Source organism: Castor canadensis, chromosome 14, assembly GCF_047511655.1.
Source record: "Castor canadensis chromosome 14, mCasCan1.hap1v2, whole genome shotgun sequence".
In the NCBI taxonomy this organism is placed as follows: domain Eukaryota; kingdom Metazoa; phylum Chordata; class Mammalia; order Rodentia; family Castoridae; genus Castor; species Castor canadensis.
Window position 1 is genome coordinate 107931325 of NC_133399.1, and position 20959 is coordinate 107952283.

Below are 20959 nucleotides of genomic sequence, written 5' to 3' on the forward strand. Positions count from 1 at the left end.
TGCAGAGACCCTGGGCCTTGCTTCCAGGTCTCAGGATCCGTGATTCTGATAGTCAGAAATCTGTGTTTCAACAGGCTTCCAGATAATTCAAAAGCACATTTTGAAACAGCACCACCCTATGCCCTGGGCAGCAGGATTTAAAGTACCTCAAGTGTGATGAGAGCACCCAAGGACTGGTGGGGCAAGCAGAAGAATCAGGAAGTCTGGGACAAGGACAGGGATCCCATCTCAGTGGCACAAGAGAAAAAGAGGTCCCTTGTCTCTCCATCCAGGGATTAAGGGCACCTAGAGCAGCAGAGATTTGGTGGCATGGGGGATCCCAGCTCCTCTCAACATGGAATGTTTAGTGAGTGTCATAGCCTATGATACCCCAAAGGGGACAGTCCTGATTTAATGTTATTCTCAGAGGTTCCAAGACACGGAACTGTGTTGGTGTGATGGCTGACTTTATAAGTCAACATGGTGAGGCCCTGGTCCCCAGCTGTTTTGTCCAACAACAGTCTGGATATTGGAGTGATTAATGTTTACATCAGCCAACTCTGACCAAAGCAGATTACCCTCCATATGCAGTGGGCCTCACTGAATCAGGAGACAGTCCTAAGAGGATGGAAGATCCTGGAAGAAGAAGACATTTTACCTCCAGACAGCCTTTGGACTCCAGCTTACAGCACCAGATCTTTTCTGAGTCTCAGCTTGCCACCCTGAGCTAAAGATTCCAGACTAGCCAGCCCCACAACTGCGTGGACAATGTCTGCAAATAAATCTCTCAAAAGACAGTTAAACTATTTATTTTAACATATTTGTCTATAAATAAAATGAAATGCAAATATATGCATACATACACATGTTTATATAATGAAATTAATTGCTGGGGGACCTGTGAGAAGAACAAGTTTGGCTGTGATACATATGTTCAAAGTCATGACTGTACCATCTACATTTCTGTATCCTTCCAGTGCTTAACACATTCAACTTTCACAAGGTATCTGAATGAATGAATGAATGAATGAATAAATGTTTTTACCTCCTGTTGGGCCACATGATTTGTTGTCTCCCTTGTATCTACTGCAGGTAGACTTAACCAAGAAATGACCCAGAAAAGCCTGAACCACCAGGCCCTGACCCTGCGATGTAGCACTGGTCTTCAAACATGGTCTCCCCATTTTTCTAAAAATAAATTCTTATCCTTTGTGTGCCAGTCTGGCACACATGCTATTCTGTTCCCTCTCAATGGAAAGGCCTGTCCTTGGATGTTTTTTCTCCATTCTTATGAGTGATGACTTTGGCCACTAACCAGTGATCCATATGTACACAGACAGATAGTGCTACTTCTCAAGCCACCTTGTTGTCCTGAATTACTTTTTGGATCTGTTAAGGAGAGGGAAGGAATGGTGTGGTCTCTAACTGCCAATTCATAAACCCCCAACTTTCAGCTTCCAACTGGATGGGAGTCCTCTGATGGCTAATCCACCCACTTTCATTTGTGCCCATCACAGGGACTTTTGTCCCTTAGGTGGGAGCTCCCTGAGTATGGGTTGGTGTTGGGCACTGAACTGACAGAAGCAAAGCTGGTTCATGGCTGGGTGACACTGTGTACTAGGAGAGAAAGAAAAGAAGTTAAGAATGTCAAAGCTGGGCTTGGTGGCTCAGGCCCATAATCCTAGCTACTCAGTAGGTCGAGATTGGGAGAATTGAGATTCAAGGCCACCCCAGGGAAACACTTAGCAAGATCCCATCTCAACCCATAAGCCTGTTATCCTCGCTATTCAGAGAACATACATAAGGAAGATGGTGGTCCAGTCTGGCCTGGACACAAACATAGACCAGGTTCAAAAAAACAGTTAAAAGATAAAGACATGGCTCAAGTGGGAGAGCACCTGGCTAGCAAGTACAAGGTCCTGAGTTCTAATCTCAATACCACCAAAAAGAAAAACGTCGGCATAAGGAAAGGCTTAAAAGTTCCTGTGATCAAGCCTCCTTCATGGATAAGGAAACCAAGTTCCAGAAACATGAAGCAATTTCCCAAGGCTCATTTTCCAAGCTCTTCTGAAGCCTTCCTTACCCTTCTTGTTGGAGGATATAGTGTCTTCCTCTAGAATCCTGTATGTATCACCTGTTCCCTTCTAGCACTGTGCTTGGTGCTCCATTAGACTATAAGGTTTGAGAGAATTGAGTCCCTGACTAACTCCCAGGGTCTGGTGTGAGGCCACACACGCCATGGTAGAGACTCCGTCCATGCTTGTAGAAGAATGAGAGAAGGGAATGGAGAGAAAAGAGAAGGAAAACAGGTAGGTCTAACGTTCAGCAATTTGACTTATCACAAGTAAACACAGTAGCAAGCATCATTTGAGACCCTAAGCCTAGCAATACAGGGTACCGTGGAAAATGAATCAGGGAGCTTCCTGGGGCTCTTGAGAGGGTGAAGGCTCTTCCCTCCTTTTGCGTCACTTCTTGGATCCATGGAATAAACTGAGGCACAGACACAAATAGACCAGGCCTCCCCCTGGAGCCAGAGCTCAGGCCCCAGCTGAAGACACCCACTTGGAAGAGCCGCCGAGACCTCCAGTTAGCACAGACCATGGGTGCTCCACTGTCTCCCTACAAACAAGAAAAGGAGGAAGCACAGTTTGCAAGAAGCTAGCAGAGCCTCCCACAAGAGGGCATGGAATGGGGCCTGTCAGTGTGGGCAAGGGGCCTTCCTCCCAGTTTTCTGCTGGGAACCCAGAAAATGGGGTGGTTATGGGGAGGAAGGGTTTGACAGAGGCTGTTACCTGGCAGTTGCCTTTGGTGTGTGGTTCCTGCCAGGCACAAAGCATGGTCGTGGAGAGCCGCCTTACTCTCTTGGCACATTCTCTCTGGTTAATCTGAATCACCCTCAGCTTCTTCAGGTGCAGGCTTAAGCCATTGTGTGGGCCTGGAAATGTGAGGAAGCCTTTGTAAGAAGGAGCATGGTGGTGGCCACCTATAGTGACCAGTTCATACACGATCAGAGTGGATGTCCCGAAGGGCTGCAATGTCCAGCAAGTCTAATTCCCAGGTCACCTTGTGTGGATGACCTAGCACAAGGCCCCACTCACTCTCCTCTCAGCAACCCCAATTTTGGCAGAGTCCCTCTGCCAACGTGTCTCTCTGGAAGATGCTCTCTCCTTCCAGAAACAGCTCATAGAAGCCCAAGCCCAGCCCTTCCAGGGGAACCTGCTTGGAGCTTTCTCTGTGGCCTCACCCTCTCCATAGCCATGCTTTGTCCCTGTGCAGTTTAGGACAGCCCAACCTCCGAATAAGTAGTGTCCCATGTCTTTGCCAAGCCAAATGGAGAAACCAGGAAGAGGACACACCTGGATGGTTAAAGTCTTCTCCCCATCCCACTCCTTCCCTCTCAGAAGTACTCTCTGGCTGACTACTCTGGTACTCTCCAAGGAAAGGGTGGAGTCCTTGGTGGGCACTAGTCTGGAGAATGGAATTGCTGGCTTGGCATTATCAAGGGAGGAGGGGCATGGACATTGGAAACTAGCCCCCAAAGGAAGAATCCCAACAATTTTTTGAAGGATCCATAAAAATAACCATTGCTCTTTTGATTTTTGAGATTTGTCTGTCTCAGGCTTTTAATGAGGACTTTATCTGTATAATTTCATTAATTTAATCTTCATAGCTTATTTGAGGGAGACATTGCTATTATTCTACAGATTAGAAAAGATGAAGGTGAGGAAGGTAAAAGATCCTGCCCAAAATTCAGTCCTGATTCTTCCACCTCCAAAGCATCCAACCTAAATATGGGGTCCCAAGGAAAGGCACATACCATACCCACTAGCCGATACCCACTCTGCCATCCAGCATCGGTCCCAGGTTTCCTCTTTCTCTGGCAGGCAGATGGGCATTTTGAAGTTGGTAAATTTCACTGGAGTGGCGAGCAGGAGTAGGCAGAGGTCACTGTCGAGGTGGGGTGGCTTGAAATCTTTGTGAATAATGATCTTCTGCACTTGTTTTCTCTCCAAGTAGATGTTGCTTAATACTTTTGTTCCCATGACCACAGTGACATTTACCACTGCTCTTTCTAAACTGAAGAATTAATGTAAAAACACTATTGATGCTATCAATAGCCCTGGGGCATTTTGCATCTGTAGAGCACATTTGTAAATGGTAGAGTTTGCCTCTAAATACTGACAAGCTCAGGGTCATACATGTGCTTCAGTGGCCTCAGGAGTGACTAGAGATCAGGTGGGTTGGAGTCAGGGACCAGCCCCAGGCGAATCTCTGAGCCAGTGAACCATCAGCCTAGGAAAACTTCCACCCAACAAAGGTGGAATAAATCTGCCTGAGAGAAGACGATGTGAGCTCCTTAGCAACGGAAAGCTTGGCTATCTCATTGACTGCTGTATCCCCAACACTTGGAAAAGCACCCAGTAGGTGCTCAATGATTGTGTGCACAATGAGTGAACTCAGTGTGCAGAAGAGACACCTGTACTGTTTTTCCAATACTGGGTACACAGCCGTGAGTAGCCACCTTGAATAAGAGAGGAGACTGTAAGTAGAGAGCAGACTTTTGGTCCAAAGCCAACTGGCGCATACTGGACACAGAACCTCTGCTTTAAAAGTCTTGCGCCCAAACGCACTTAGCAACCAGCCCAGACAACATTTGAGTGAGAGGCAATGTAAATAAAAACAATGCCCCAAACACTTACAGCGTTCTTGGGAAGCAATGTGCAGCTGTCAGAACCCACCACCGATGTATGATGGAGCCTCCACACAAGTGTTTCTGAAACATCTGGACACTCGCTTGCCATGGGAACTCCCCATTCTGGACTTCAAGCAGCTCGCGGAATGGCAGCCATGATGAGTTTGGGAAAGCAGGTCTGTAGCCACACTGAACTGTTTCTGAAAGAGAAGGGAAGGGACCATTGCCCCATGAGCGCTCAGAGGAATCCTCATCTCACATTCCCAGCTAAGACCCGTGCTGACGCTGTGTGAAGTCAGATGAGTTGGCCCAGGGGATGGATCTCAGAAAACACCAACAGATCAGTGTTTATTCTGCACATTAAAAAAAGAACTGTGAGACCCAGGAAGGCAGTACAGAGCCCCAGCAGAAAGCGTAAGGGGTTAATGGAGCCATCCCAGAGACACACAGAGTCCATTCAAGAGACAGAAGCCATGCGGTAAACTGAACACGAGATATGGCAGGAAGGCACACACTGTAGCTTCAGGGTAACCAGAAAGGGCAGAGGACTCTAAGAAGACCACAGGGCTAGGGAGGAGTGCCTAAGGAAGGAGCAAACTTATAGGGAAGCCCCTTTGCACAATGGGACTCAGTAGTGAAGAAGTGTGTTTGCAGCCCAATAGAAGCCAAAGAATTTGCTGGGCTCCTCAGGTTGATTAAAGAGAAGAGATAGAGCCACTGAGTTTCTGTCCAACTCTCAAGCTTTACTTGAGCGATGTTTTGACAGATCTGCAGGCAGCAACAGGTGCCACCCCTTACAGCATGAGACCATGCAAAGGCTAAGACAGGACAGGGGAATCATCCAGAATGGAGGGAGGACAGGGAACTCCCTGAGGAAAGAGGGGTGGGTGGTGCTGTTCAGTAGCTCCCACTGAGTCTCTGGGTCTGACAGCTTTCCCAGGTGGCAGTGCTTGAGGTTTTTATGGATGCAGGCTTTATTTTGTCCATGGCTGGCGGATGCTGGCTGCATTTTCATGGCGTAGGCAAAGCAGGCAGGCTCTAGATGACTAAAACTCTGCTTATCTGGACTATGTCTAAAACAACTGAATGTGTGGAAATCAAGTTGGGCCCCTGTAGGCTTTTAAAGAAGTGTCAACCTGCTGTGAGAAACAAACAACCCAGGGTCCAACAGAGGCCACCTTCGTTTATCTATGTAAGAGGAGTCGTTGAACAGCAGGCAAGGGCTTGAGTTCACCAGGGCGTGTGTGGGTAGAGTGAGCACCACCAGATGTCCCCACATGCACTTCTGACAACCACACAACAGGGGCAAGGAGAAGTGAATGAAAGTACATGGGACAGCATCAGGAAGAGAGGGAGGTGCCTCGAGCACCTTCTACTGACCAAGTCGCTGCAAAGAAAAATACACACAAAGCCCAGTTCTTTTATTGCAGGGCAAGTAATAAAGGGTGGATTTGGGGCTGAGAGGCCATAAACTTGAGAGATCCAATTTACAAGGTGTGTAGGGAGTTAGTGGGGGACAGTGGAGGAGGACACACAAGGTACACATAATAGACAAAGTCCCAGTAGCCACCATTTTTGGGAATTCTAAAAATGATCAACTCAGGAAATTGAGCATCAATGAAAAGGGACTTCCATAGAAATTATAAGTCTATATTCTTTTTTTTTTCAAAGAGGAAAGTGGTAGAAAAAAAGTAACAAAATTTACCTGATAGAACTCTATTGCTTTGTTGGAATAGTAAAACACCTGTAAACGACTGTGGCTTATGTATACACTCGTGCTCACATGATGACATGACGTATACATATATCCATCTTTGATGCAGTCTGAAATTGACCAAAATAAAATTTTTAAAGAAAAAAAATCTATGCTGAAATTAGGAGAACCAAACTCATACTGCAAATGTGGAGGACTTTCAGAGGATGACATTATTTTATCAAGATGTAAGAGATACTGAGAGTCAAAATGTAACATTGTTGTTCTAGAGTTCCTCACAATGCAGAGTTCTGGAAACAAAACGAAAAAAGAATCCACAGGTTTCTATGGAATCTAAAGGAATAGATTCCCTTGCCCCCAAAGCAAGGTAAGTTATGTAATCCTCCCAACCAAAAGGGCATGTAAAGTGCTTAATTTAAGTGATAAAGTAAAAATTTTAGATTTGTTGGAAGGCGGCATGTCTTTAGGTGTACTTGGACAGTGTTATGGGGAAAACAAATCAAGCATTCACAATTAGTACTGAACTCCAAGTGTCCTGAACATCCGTATTTCCACACCCCAGAGGGTAAATGTCCATGGCTCAGGCTGGCAATGAGAAGGACAAGGAGAATCTTTTCTAGGCTGCTGGTCTTCTTGTGGTTCTGGCCAGAGAGAACAGTTTGACCATAACAGCACCTCATCCCTTTAACTTGGTTTCTTAATGGCTAAGACAAGGAGGCAACTAAACGTTGTGGCAGGCACTAGCACCACCCTTGCAGAGAAAGCCATGGGGCTGACTTGGGAAATAAAAGAGGCTTGGAGTTCCTCATGATCAGCATGAAAGGGGAAGAACCCCTGAAAACCACAGATTCCCTGCTTCTGAAAAGACAGTTCTTTATCCATGCCCCCACACCCGCCTTCAGAGAGGAAGTATTGCAACGAAATATTCCCAGACTGTGACTGGTCACCATCCCAGCTCCCCTTCCACTCTCTTAGGCAGATGATTTGAGGTGATAAATGATCAACGTCCAGCTCTTCAGGGAAAGAGAAAAGATGGAGACGAGGCTCAAGTAAAAGGGAGAGACAGCAATGAGTGTCTACCTAGACCGCGTGGAACAAAAGGTGAGTCCAAGGTAACCGGCCCTGAGTTAAAAACAAGCAACCTAAACAAAGAAAAATCATGCAACACTACTACAGAAAAAGAAGCAATGGAAAAGAATACATGGATAATAAACAAATAGACTTGGATAACAACGAGGAGAGTGGCAAAGGAGAGCTGGTACTGTGCAAGGACAACAAAGAAAACATGGAGCATCATGGATTAAAAGCTCATAAGAAGAATCAGCAAAATAAACAGGACAGCAGAAGCAAAGAAAAATAAGAGAAAATAATAGAATTGAGGAATTGCCTTCTTGCTGAGGATAATTAAAAGTGTGCACTATGTGACGTCACCTGTTTGAAAGCACTCAGTGAGTCAGCGCAGAGATACAGGAAGATCTAGGAAGAGAAGGAAAGCCAGAGAGGTGAGCCCAGCAATGGGAGCATCACCTGGGCAGTGGGCAGCCTTACAGTGGGAGGACTCCAGGCCCTGACCATGGCGAGGGCCTCGTGCACTCCTGTGGCTTTGTTAGCCTGATTGATGGTCACACCCTAGAAGTAAGAGTGCATCAGAAGTCACCTGGGCCACAAGGACACATGTGGAGTAATGAACCCAAATGTCACCTCTTCAAGAGGCACTACAACATCCCAGGCAATAATGACAGGTGGTGCAGAAGCCTACTTGCATGTGCACGTGCACACACACACACCACATAGTCACTCACACCCACTCTCACTCACATACACACACACTCTCTTACACCTGCACATATGCACCCAGGGTACAGTTGCACCCCCCCACAGCCTGAGCATCTGGGATGTGAAGAAGTGAGTATCCATGCAGTGTAATATTATTATTATTATTATTGTTATTGTTATTGGTGGTGGGGGTACCAGGGTTTGAACTCAGGGCCTTGCCCTTGACAGGCGCTTACCACTTGAGCCATACCTCTAGCTCTTTTTGCTTTTAGTTATTTTTCTGTAGGAACTTGTGTTTTGCTCAGGCTGACTTCAGACTGCAAGTCTCCTACCTATGCCTCCTATGTATCCGGGAACACAAGTGCATGCCACCACACCCAGCTTATCTGTTGAGATGAGGTCTTACTTTTTTCCTAGGTTGGTCCCATCTCTACCTCCCAAGTAGCTGGGATTATAAGTGTGAGTCATCTGGCAGGCCTTGCAGTGCAGTTATTAATGTCAACATTATTACATGGGTCGCAGCTAGCAGAGGTAATCTGAGATCTTCAATGTAGCTTATAGAATTGGTTTTTGGTTAAAAATTCTTTTAAAAAATATATTAAACAGGGGAAAAGGCAACAAAGAAAGGAAAAGGAAAGGTCTGGGAGATGCACAAATGGAAAACAAGCAGTGAGATGCTCGATTCAAACCCACATATATTAGTAGTAACAAAGTTCAGCATAACAAAGTATAAAAATACAGAAAAATTAAAAGTATGTCAATGAGTAAAACTGATCAAACATGGCCATTACACTAGCCATCCTAACCTAACCAAGGCGATGTGGAAAGCACATAGGATAGGAAAGGAAGAAATAAAACTGCCATTTTTCACAAATGGCATAGATAGGATTATAGAAAATCCATCAGAATGTACATACAAATCACTGGATTAATAGATGAATTAGTAAGGTTATTAGATAAAAGATTAATAAAAATTTACATACCAGCAACAAATGACAGGAAAATAAAATGTAAAAAATAATATTTATATTAGTTTCAAAATCCTAAAATAGTGGGAAATCATGATGTGTGCAAAAACCTTTTAATTCTTTATCTTACTGAGCAAAGTATGGAAGGATAGATTACACTCATGGGTCAGAGGCTCAATATTATAATGATATAAAATTCCACAGGTTGTCCATTAACCAAATGCAATCCCCATCCAAATGCCAGCAGTCTTATTTGTGAAATTTGGCAACCTTATTCTTCACATATTTACCATTTCTTGGTGTCTGGTGCCTTCAAGTTCCTCTATTCTAGTTCTTCATACAATACAATAGGTGCTGTGAACTAGTCCCCCTGCTATATTGTAGAATACTAATTTCCCATCTATTGGGTATCCCAAATCTGACTTCCCTCCATCCCCTGCCCTTGACACTTCCCAGCCTCTAGAGATCTCTGTTCTGCTGTCTCCTCCTTTGAGATTTTTACCCTCCACATGTGAGTGAGAACATTTGGTGTTTGTTCCTGTGTCTGCCTCATTTCACTTACTGTCCTCCACTTCCATCTATTTTGCCACAAATGACTTGATCCTCTGTTTATATTGTACATGAAATTGATACCAAGTGGGTTGTAAATCTAAAGGTAAGAGATGAAAAAATTCCAGAAAATAACAGGAACATATTTTTACCAACTAAAGGTGGGAAAATATAAATCTAAGCAGTGAATTCATAAAAAGTCTGGAAAAATAATAAGCTAGTATGTTTTGAGTTCTTAAGTGTATTTACTCTTCTCCAGAGCTTTCTAATCCTATTTTACAGGTGGAGAAAGAGAAAACACACATGCAGAGGAAACATAACCAGAGCACAGTCTAACCTAAGAGCTCGCTCTGTGCTGTCTTTCAACTGGCCTGATTGTGTTCATTACCTCAGATGAAAAGCCCTTCTAAAGGATGAAATTATGTGATTTTTCAAGAAAATGGATGGAACTGGAGATCATTGTGTTGAGAAGAATAAGCCAAGTTCAAAAAGCCAAATGTCATGTGTTTTCACTTAAGTGAGAAATCTAGACCTAAAACAATGGTGATGGTGGTGGAATATGCACATAGAGTGTAGACTTTCTAGTGGGGGTCAGCAGGGAAGGGGGAGGAGGGGTGAATGTGGTTAAAGTGCATTACATATGTATATGAACAGAGCACCCTGGAAACTCACTAAATTCAGTATGAAAAGGGGAGGAGACGAGAGGTTAAGGGAGGATAACAGAGGGAGTGACCATGATCAAAGGGCATGTACGCACCTATGGAGATATCACAGTGAAGCCCCTTGTGCAACTAATGTATGCTAATTTAAAAAAGCCCTGCTAAATACATCAAATAAAACAAGATCCATAAGTAAAAGCAATGATAATTTTTTACTTATGTAAAAAATAATATCTATTGGTACAAAATAAAGTTGGAAGGTGAGAGTATTAAATAGGAAAAAAGATTTTAAGAGTTGGAAGACAAAGAGCTAATGTCATTACAATTCAGAGAGGTTTGCACCTCAATAAGAAAGGTGGAGCGGACCGGGTCACTCTCAAAAAAACAAGCAGAAGATGTAGAACAAGTGTGAGTCCAAGGGCAAGGGTGGTCTTGTGGCCAGACATGTCAGAAATGGCAGATTAAATAAAGTGAAACTGCTCTGTGATCTGTAAGATAAGTCGGAACCTTTGGTATGTGGCCAGTCACTGTCATTCTACAGAAAGAACACAGAGTGGAACATTTCCAACTCTTTTTTTTACCACAGGACTTGTTCCTGTGGGACTTTTCACATGACTGAAGGGACACAGAACAAACTTTACCTTAACCCACCTACTTCTTACCATTGCCCTAGACCAACTCCCATTGGAAGAGATAAGGTGTTCTAAATTAAATATGGCCTATTCCACCCCGTCCCATTCCTCTATCTCTCCTAGGGAGTTGAGCCCAGAAGGATCCTCAACATTTCTACGAAGAGGGGCTGGAACCAGGAGCAGCTCAGCCAGGTGCTGACCCTGCTCCAAGTTCTCCTGTGCAAATTCTGGGCACAGACCCTGGGGGACAGACCTCAGTACGTCTACTTTGATGAATCACTTGCAATCCCCTCATTTCCTGAGCTCTAGCTCAGCACCCTCCCCGTCCCAGGGCTCTTGGTATACTCAGGGATCCAGGGATGAGGTGGCAGGCCTTTCCCCACCTGCTCTGGGCTAGCCTGACACCAACCTGGGTCATCCTGGCTGTGTCCGTTGGATGCCATGAGCAGTGCAATTAGAAGAAGGAACATCTTCCAGGCCAGACTTGCCCAACTTTACCTCCAGCCCAGACTGAAACAAGGCCAGCTGCAGCTGCTCCAGACTGGTGTCACAAATGCATAGCAGGACTGGGGCATTGACATCACAGTAAGTGCCGGGTTAGGGAGGAGGAGCAGGACAGGTTAGCCTGGCTCAGCCAAGTCCCAGAGTCCTTCCTGATTAGTGCCTTCAGCAGCTGTGGTTGAAGGGTCACCTTGGAAGGGCCATGTCAGTCCATGTGCTCCCCTTCTGCCCTTGACTCTGAGCAGTTCCAGGAGCCAGCGACTCTTCTGTGCACTCTGGCATTAAAGAGCTTTGGGTATTAGGGCGACATTTTATATTCTCACCCAAGTCTTGTGCACCTTGTCAAGAGTTTCAATGTTGTTATGAGATTTGTTGGATGGAAAGGGATAGAATGAAAGTGGGTCATATGGTAACATTTGCATTAAAAGATTATTCTGGTCAGGTGCAGTGGCACACACTGTTAATCCTAGCTACTTGGGAGGTGGAGATCGGGAGGATCAAGCTTCAAGGCTACTCCAAGTAAATAATCAGATCCCATCTCAACCAATAAGCTGAGGGTGGAAATACCCACCTGTGGTCTGTGCTACTCAGGAGACATATGTACAAGGATTGAGATCCAAGACTAGCTTAGGAAGAAAACACAAGCCTTATCTAAAAAAAGTAATAATAAGAGCACCTGCCTAGCAAAGGTGAGGCCCTGAGTTCAAACACTAGTAAGGCCTAAAAAAACCATTACTCTGGGTATAAATGGAGGTTATTTTGGGGAGATGAAACCAAAAAAGAACATGTCATATAGGAAATGTAGAGTCATTCTAATGACCCAGGTGAGAATGCTATTGGCCCATGTTTGAAAAGAGATGTCAGGCTGCTGAGCAGTAAAGACGAGAGGCTGGTCACAGAGGCACAGTGATGGTGGCCCTGTGTAGAGGCAGATCCAAAAGCTTGGGGGCAGAAATGTAACCTGCAGTGGTATTGGCCTGTGAGGTCACTGGATAGAGGCGATGCCAGGGACAGTGTGCAAAGACTGAGGGAAGACTGAACTTTAGGAGCTGTCCACATGCTTGGTCACTGGGAGGAGGCAGAGCTGGAAAAGGAGGCTGGTGATTGCCAGAGAGCTGGAGGAAAATGAGAGGTGTTGAGTAGAAAATGGGAAGAGAAGGCTCCAAGGAGGTGAGGCCTCTCCTGACTGAGGGTGGCCTTTCTATGGGTTTTCTGAGTCTGCCAGCTCCTCCCACTACCTGTAAGAGGCTCTCTCCCTCATCTATCACCCCTTCCTCCTCATCCACATCCTCATCAGCACTTAAGATATGCTTGCCATTCCTCTCTTCTTAAAACCCTCAAAATAAGCAACCCCAAGTGCTCCCTCTTTGGACTTACTTCAAGACCACCACCCTAGCTTCTCTCTTTCATAAACAAAGTCCTTGTCATTCAGTGAATGAATACATGATGATTGAAGGAAATACTCACTGCCTGAAACAGAGATATCTACAAGGCCCCCAGGTTATCTCAGGATCCCCAATTTTCTGCAAGGCTCCCTCCCTCCTTTCTTCATGTGGGATGTAGTCCCAGTCACCTCATCAGTGAGGCTACCCTGCCCCAACCTGCCTCCCTGTTGCCTGATCTCTATCTGCTGATTTCGATCTTATGCCAATCCAACATAGTCAGTGTTCTCAGCATTTGTTCACTGTCTGTCTCTCCCACTCAACTACAACTTCGATGAGAGCAGAGACTTCTCTTTCTGCTCTATATTCCCAGTCCTTGGAATGGTGCCTGGTACATATTAAGCCCTTGGTATTTATTAAGTTGGAATGAGTGTTTGACAGGAGAAGTCTGGAAGCTCCCACTCAAGTTGGAGATTGACTGTGAATGACCTTGAGGTGTTCTAGTCTTGGCCCAGCCAATGGCTTATATTGCCTTGAGCAAGTCATTTAAAGTCCATGAGTGTCCCTTCCCCTCATAGATTTCTGGGAGCATTAACTGAAACCATGTGAGAATTAGAAATGATTATATTTCTAAAAGCACACTGTGCCTTCAGAATTGGGCAAACATGGGTTTGGAACCTGACTTGGTTATCAGTAACCTGTGATTACAGATTGCCCTACAACTTGTCTGAGGCCTTGCCCTGCTCCATGAAATGAGGAAGGGGCTGACCTGACCTGAATTGAGAGTGTATTCTACAGATTAAGGGTGGATGTAGCTCGGTGGTAGAGCACTTGCCTAGCATGCATGAAGCCCTGGGTTCGATCCCTAGCTCCACACACACTAGAAGTAACAGCAAATGCGAACTCCTTGCCTGCAAGAAGTCATCAGAGGAGATCCCAAGATGGCAGCTAGAGGGAGGAAGCAGAAAGCGAGCCTCCTATAGTGAAATCTTGGAGAGACGCTGGAGACACACTTTGCAGGAAAACCATGGAGAAGAGGCAAAATTTTGACCCCTCCACACCTCCAGCTGGCACAGAGTATCTCCACTTCACATTAAACAAAGAAACAAGGAGGGCCCCCAGGCCGCCAGTCACCTGCGCCCAGACAGCTTGGGAAGACGCAGACCAGGTGAGCTTCCCGGTACTGTGGTACTCCCACAGACAAGCCTGGGCCAGAGCAGCATAGCCCCCTGGACAGACCAACCTCCACCCAGGGAAAAAAAGAGAAACTGAGTAATAAGCAATAAGAACAATAAAGACAAGTGGGAAAGAAGGTGGGGCGCACTGAATGCCAAAGACTGGAGGAAGTGAATCCTTCCCGGAACTGTAAATAAACAAGCTGGGCTGGCAGGAGAGGCTCTGGTGGGAGCGGGGGCACACGCCCAGCAACCAGGTGGAGGAAAGCTTGTGAGAGTGTCGGAGAGAGGAAAACTCCACAGGAGAGGAGGGAAGACCCACTTCCCACATGAGCTGTAAACAAACATGGCGGCTGGCAGGAGCAGCAGCACCACCCAGTAATCAGGAGCAGGAAAGCCTGTAAAAGTGGCGGTGGGAGGAAAACTGCACAGGAAAGGGGGGAAGACCCACTTCCCACATGAACTGTAAATAAACACGCAGGCCTGAGAAAGTGGATGCAGTGTCACCTTCCCCAGTGCTTGGAAAGGGGAAAACTCTGAGTAAACACAGCCTGCAGGGCTAGGTGACTGCTAAGCTCACCCCAGAGATCTGTATAAATAATGCCTCCAGCAACAGCGGGCTGACAGCAGCGGGCAGGCAAGCCACAGCCGCATATACCATTCTCAGAACTGTCTCCAGACTCTTTTTTTTTTTTCCTTTTCTCCCTACCTTTGATGAGAGAACAACCTAATTACACCTGCATGCTGAAAAACTTACTGAAACTGTATTGCATTTGAACTTGGGACACTTGGTGGGGTTTTTTTTGTTTTTTGTTTTTTGGGTTTTTTTTGTGTGTGTGTGTGCAGTTTTGTTCTACTTTATGTGTCCCCTTTGATGAGACAACTACAGAACAACATCTGAGGCACCATCTCCAGGATTGGAGACTGAGACAGACACCCAAATTATTAAGACTGAAACTTCATTGCATTTGAACTTGGAGGTTTTCTGGTTTTTTAAAATTTTCTATTTTTCATTTTGTTTTATTTTATTTTTATATACATAAGTATATTTCTTTCATTTACTTATTTTTTATTTTTATTCTTATCTTTATTTTTTTAATTTTTTATTTTCAATCCTCTCTCTGTCTCTCTAATGTCTGTTCAGCTTACTGTCGATGAGTACACTAAAGCTCCCTGTTTATACCTTTGAAACTTTCTTGTCTGATTCCTTGTTTTGTTTTCTCCTTCTTGTCTGTTTATTAGTTTTTTCATTTTCTTTAACTTCTTGCTTTCCATCTCCTCTCACCTTTCCACTCTAAATATTACCATGGTTATTATTACAAGCTAGAAAATACTTAATTGCACACAGTACAGGGACAGTAACAACACCAAAGACAATGATGGGAAGACAGAAAAAACAGGGAAACCAGTTTCCCCACAGCAAAAAATTAGTACAGGAACCAGAGAGGAATGAAGAAAACAGATACTCAGATCCAGACTCCAACAAAATGAAGATAAACTATACCAAAGAACCCAATGAAGGCCACAAGAATAATTTAAAAGAAGACATACTACAGGTACTCAATGAGAATTTTGTAGAGATGATACTGGATAGGGTCAACCAAAATGTACAGGAGACACTCAAGAAATTCCAAGACAACAAAAATAGAGAATTTGAAAAAGCAAAAGAAGAAATAAAGGAAACCATAGAAGCACTGTATAAACACCAAAGTGAAACAGAGAACATGATGAATAAATGGATAAATGAACTCAGGACAAAAATGGACAACATTAAAGAGGAAACCACCCAGGATATGGAAAACCTCAGAAAAAAGAACAAAACAGAACTGCAAAACAAAACGGAAGGCCAATCCAGCAGAACAGAACAAACAGAAGACAGAATCTCAGAACTTGAAGATGAAATGGTAATTAAAGGAAAAACCAAAGAACTATTAATTAAACAACTCAAGACCTGTGAAAAGAAAATGCAAGAACTCACCGACTCCATCAAAAGACCAAACTTGAGAATCATGGGCATCTAAGAAGGAGAAGAGGTGCAAGCAAAGGGAATGCATAATATATTCAACAAAATAATAACAGGAAATTTCCCAAATCTAGAGAAAGATAGTCCCATACAAATGCAAGAGGCCTCCAGGACACCAAACAGACCAGATCAAAATAGAACTACCCTACGACATATCATGATTAAAACAACAAGTTCAGAAACTAAGGAAAGAATATTGAAGGCTGTAAGAGAGAAAAAACAAGTAACATACAAAGGTAAACCCATCAAAATCACAGCAGACTTCTCAACAGAAACATTAAAAGCAAGAAGAGCGTGGGGTGAGATCTTCCGGGCACTGAATGAAAATAACTTCAACCCCAGGATACTCTACCCAGCAAAACTATCATTCAAAATAGATGGAACAATAAAAGTCTTCCATGATAAGCAGAAACTAAAACAATATGTGACCACAAAGCCACCATTACAAAAGATTCTGCAAGGGATCCTGCACACAGGAAGTGACACCCAACTTAACCATGAAAAGGCAGGCAGCACCAAACCACAGGATAAGAAAAAGCAAGACAGTAGAGAGTAACCTCAACTTAGGTGCACACAATCAAACCTTCAAACAACTAAGACAACTAAATGACAGGAATCACCACACACCTATCAGTACTAACGCTTAATGTTAATGGACTTAATTCACCCATCAAAAGGCACCGCTTGACGAAATGGATTAAAAAGGAAGATCCAACAATTTCTTGCTCACAGGACCCATCTCACCGACAGAAATAAGCATAGGCTTAGGATGAAAGGCTGGAAGAAGATTTACCAAGCCAATGGCCCCCGAAAACAGGCAGGAATAGCAATACTTATCTCTGACAAAGTAGACTTCAAACCTACATTGATCAAATGAGATAAAGAAGGACATTCCATACTAATAAAAGGGGAAATAGACCAAAAGGAAATAATAATCTCAACCTGTATGCACCCAATGTCAACGCACCCAATTTCATCAAACATACCCTGAAAGACCTAAAAGCATATATAAACGCCAACACAGTGGTTGTGGGAGACTTTAACACCCCATTATCATCAATAGATAGGTCATCCAAACAAAAAATAAATACAAGATCTAAAATATGCAATAGTTCAAATGGACATAGTTGATGTCTACAGAATATTTCATCCAACTTCTATACAATATACATTCTTCTCAGCAGCCCATGGAACCTTCTCCAAAATAGATCATATCCTAGGGCACAAAACAAGTCTCAGCAAATATAAGAAAAGAGAAATAATACCATGCATACTATCTGATCACAATGCAGTAAAAGTAGAACTCAACAACAAAAGTAAAGACAAAAAACATGCAAACAGCTGGAAACTAAATAACTCATTACTTAATGAAGAATGGATCATCGATGAAATAAAAGAGGAAATTAAAAAGTTCCTGGAAGTCAATGAAAATGAAAACACAACCTACTGGAACCTATGGGACATAGCTAAGGCAGTCCTGAGACGAAAGTTTATAGCCATGAGAAAGATCCCAAATCAATGACCTAATGATACATCTCAAACTCCTAGAAAAACAAGAACAAGCAAATCCCAAAACAAATAGAGGGAGAGAAATAATAAAAATAAGAGCTGAAATCAATGAAATAGAAACTAAAAAAACCATACGAAGAATTAATGAAACAAAAAGTTGGTTCTTTGAAAAAATAAACAAGATCGATAGACTCCTGGCAAACCTGACTAAAATGAGGAGAGAAAAAACCCAAATTAGTAGAATTAGGAATGCAAAAGGGGAGATAACAACAAACACCATGGAAGTCCAGGAAATCATCAGAGATTACTTTGAGAACCTATATTCAAATAAATTTGAAAATCTAAAAGAAATGGACAGATTTCTAGATACATATGATCATCCAAAACTGAACCAAGAGGATAATAATCACCTGAATAGACCTATAACACAAAATGAAATTGAAGCAGCAATCAAGAGTCTCCCCAAAAAGAAAAGTCCAGGACCTGATGGATTCTCTGCTGAATTCTATCAGACCTTTAAAGAAGAACTGATACCAACCCTCCTTAAACTGTTCCATGAAATAGAAAGGGAAGGAAAACTGCCAAACACATTTTATGAAGCCAGTATTACACTTATCCCAAAACCAGGCAAAGACACCTCCAAAAAGGAGAACTATAGGCCAATCTCCTTAATGAACACTGACGCAAAAATCCTCAACAAAATAATGGCAAACCGAATTCAACAACACATCAAAAAGATTATTCACCATGACCAAGTAGGCTTCATCCCAGGAATGCAGGGGTGGTTCAACATACAAAAATCAATAAATGTAATAAACCACATTAACAGAAGCAAAGACAAAAACCACTTGATCATCTCAATAGATGCAGAAAAAGCCTTTGTCATGATAAAAGCTCTAAGAAAACTAGGAATAGAAGGAAAGTTCCTCAACATTATAAAAGCTATATATGACAAACCTACAGCCAGCATTATACTTAACAGAGAAAAACTGAAACCATTCCCTCTAAAATCAGGAACCAGACAAGGATGCCCACTATCTCCACTCCTATTCAACACAGTACTGGAATTCCTAGCCAGAGCAATTAGGCAAGAAGAAGGAATAAAAGGAATACAAATAGGTAAAGAAACTGTCAAAATATCCCTATTTGCAGACGACATGATCCTATACCTTAAAGACCCAAAAAACTCTACTCAGAAGCTTCTAGACATCATCAATAGCTACAGCAAGGTAGCAGGATATAAAATCAACATAGAAAAATCATTAGCATTTCTATACACTAACAATGAGCAAACTGAAAAAGAATGTATGAAAACAATTTCATTTACAATAGCCTCAAAAAAAAAAATCAAATACCTAGGTGTAAACCTAACAAAAGATGTGAAAGACCTCTACAAGGAAAACTATAGACTTCTGAAGAAAGAGATTGAGGAAGACTATAGAAAGTGGAGAGATCTCCCATGCTCATGGATTGGTACAATCAACATAGTAAAAATGTCGATACTCCCAAAAGTAATCTACATGTTTAATGCAATTCCCATCAAAATTCCAATGACATTCATTAAAGAGATCAAAAACTCTACCGTGAAATTTATATGGAAACACAAGAGGCCACGAATAGCCAAGGCAATACTCAGTCAAAAGAACAATGCAGGAGGTATCACAATACCTGACTTCAAACTATATTACAAAGCAATAACAATAAAAACAGCATGGTACTGGCACAAAAACAGACATGAAGACCAGTGGAACAGAATAGAGGACCCAGATATGAAGCCACACAACTATAACCAACTTGTCTTTGACAAAGGAGCTAAAAATATACAATGGAGAAAAAGCAGCCTCTTCAACAAAAACTGCTGGGAAAACTGGTTAGCAGTCTGCAAAAAACTGAAACTAGATCCATGTATATCACCCTATACCAAGATTAACTCAAAATGGATCAAGGATCTTAATATCAGACCACAAACTCTAAAGTTGATACAGGAAAGAGTAGGAAATACTCCAGAGGTAGTAGGTATAGGTAAGAACTTTTTCAATGAAACCCCAGCAGCACAGCAACTAAGAGATAGCATAGATAAATGGGACCTCATAAAACTAAAAAGCTTCTGCTCATCAAAAGAAATGGTCTCTAAACTGAAAAGAACACCCACAGAGTGGGAGAAAATATTTGCCAGCTACACATCAGACAAAGGACTGATAGCCAGAATATACAGGGAACTTAAAAAACTAAATTCTCCCAAAACTAATGAAACAATAAAGAAATGGGCAAGTGAACTAAACAGAACTTTCTCAAAAGAAGAAATTCAAATGGCCAAAAAACACATGAAAAAATGCTCACCATCTCTAGCAATAAAGGAAATGCAAATTAAAACCACACTAAGATTCCACCTCACCCCTGTTAGAATAGCCATCATCAGCAACACCACCAACAACAGGTGTTGGCGAGGATGCGGGAAAAAGGAACCCTCTTACACTGTTGGTGGGAATGTAGACTAGTACAACCACTCTGGAAAAAAATTTGGAGGCTACTTAAAAATCTAAACATTGATCTACCATTTGATCCAGCAATACCACTCTTGGGGATATACCCAAAAGACTGTGACACAGGTTACTCCAGAGGCACCTGCACACCCATGTTTATTGCGGCACTATTCACAATAGCCAAGTTATGGAAACAGCCAAGATGCCCCACCACTGATGAGTGGATGAAGAAAATGTGGTATCTATACACAATGGAATTTTATGCAGCCATGAAGAAGAACGAAATGTTATCATTTGCTGGTAAATGGATGGAATTGGAGAACATCATTCTGAGTGAGGTTAGCCTGGCCCAAAAGACCAAAAATCGTATGTTCTCCCTCATATGTGGACATCAGATCAAGGGCAAACACAACAAGGGGATTGGACTATGAGCACATGATAAAAGCGAGAGCACACAAGGAAGGAGTGAGGATAGGTAAGACACCAAAAAAACTAGCTAGCATTTGTTGCCCTTAACGCAGAGAAACTAAAGCAGATACCTTAAAAGCAACTGAGGCCAATAGGAGAAGGGGACCAGGAACTAGAGAAAAGGTTAGATCAAAAAGAATTAACCTAGAAGGTAACACCCACGCACAGGAAATCAATGTGAGTCAATGCCCTGTATAGCTATCCTTATCTCAACCAGCAAACACCCTTGTTCCTTCCTATTATTGCTTATACTCTCTCTACAACAAAATTAGAAATAAGGGCAAAATAGTTTCTGCTGGGTATTGAGGGGGTGGGGGGGAGAGGGAGGGGGTGGAGTGGGTGGTAAGGGAGGGGGTGGGGGGAGAGGGGAGAAATGACCCAAGCCTTGTATGCACATATGAATAATAAAACAATAAAAAAAAAGTCTTCAGAGTGAATCAGCACCTCC

General features: G+C 43.0%; 2 protein-coding genes across 2 annotated transcripts in view; one reads left to right on the forward strand and one right to left on the reverse strand.

Moving 5' to 3' along the window:
- The window catches only part of Prss55 (serine protease 55), a 65314-nt gene that overhangs the window by 28353 nt on the left and 16002 nt on the right, over nt 1–20959 (forward strand). The window lies entirely within an intron of this gene.
- Nucleotides 2066–11440, reverse strand: Prss51 (serine protease 51). Its single transcript, XM_020154304.2, has 5 exons — nt 11380–11440; nt 4680–4866; nt 3797–4056; nt 2772–2914; nt 2066–2598 (listed from the first exon to the last, which is right to left on the reverse strand). Exons 1-5 carry the CDS (start codon nt 11438–11440, stop codon nt 2302–2304), a joined length of 948 nt encoding a protein of 315 aa, XP_020009893.2. The 3' UTR covers nt 2066–2301.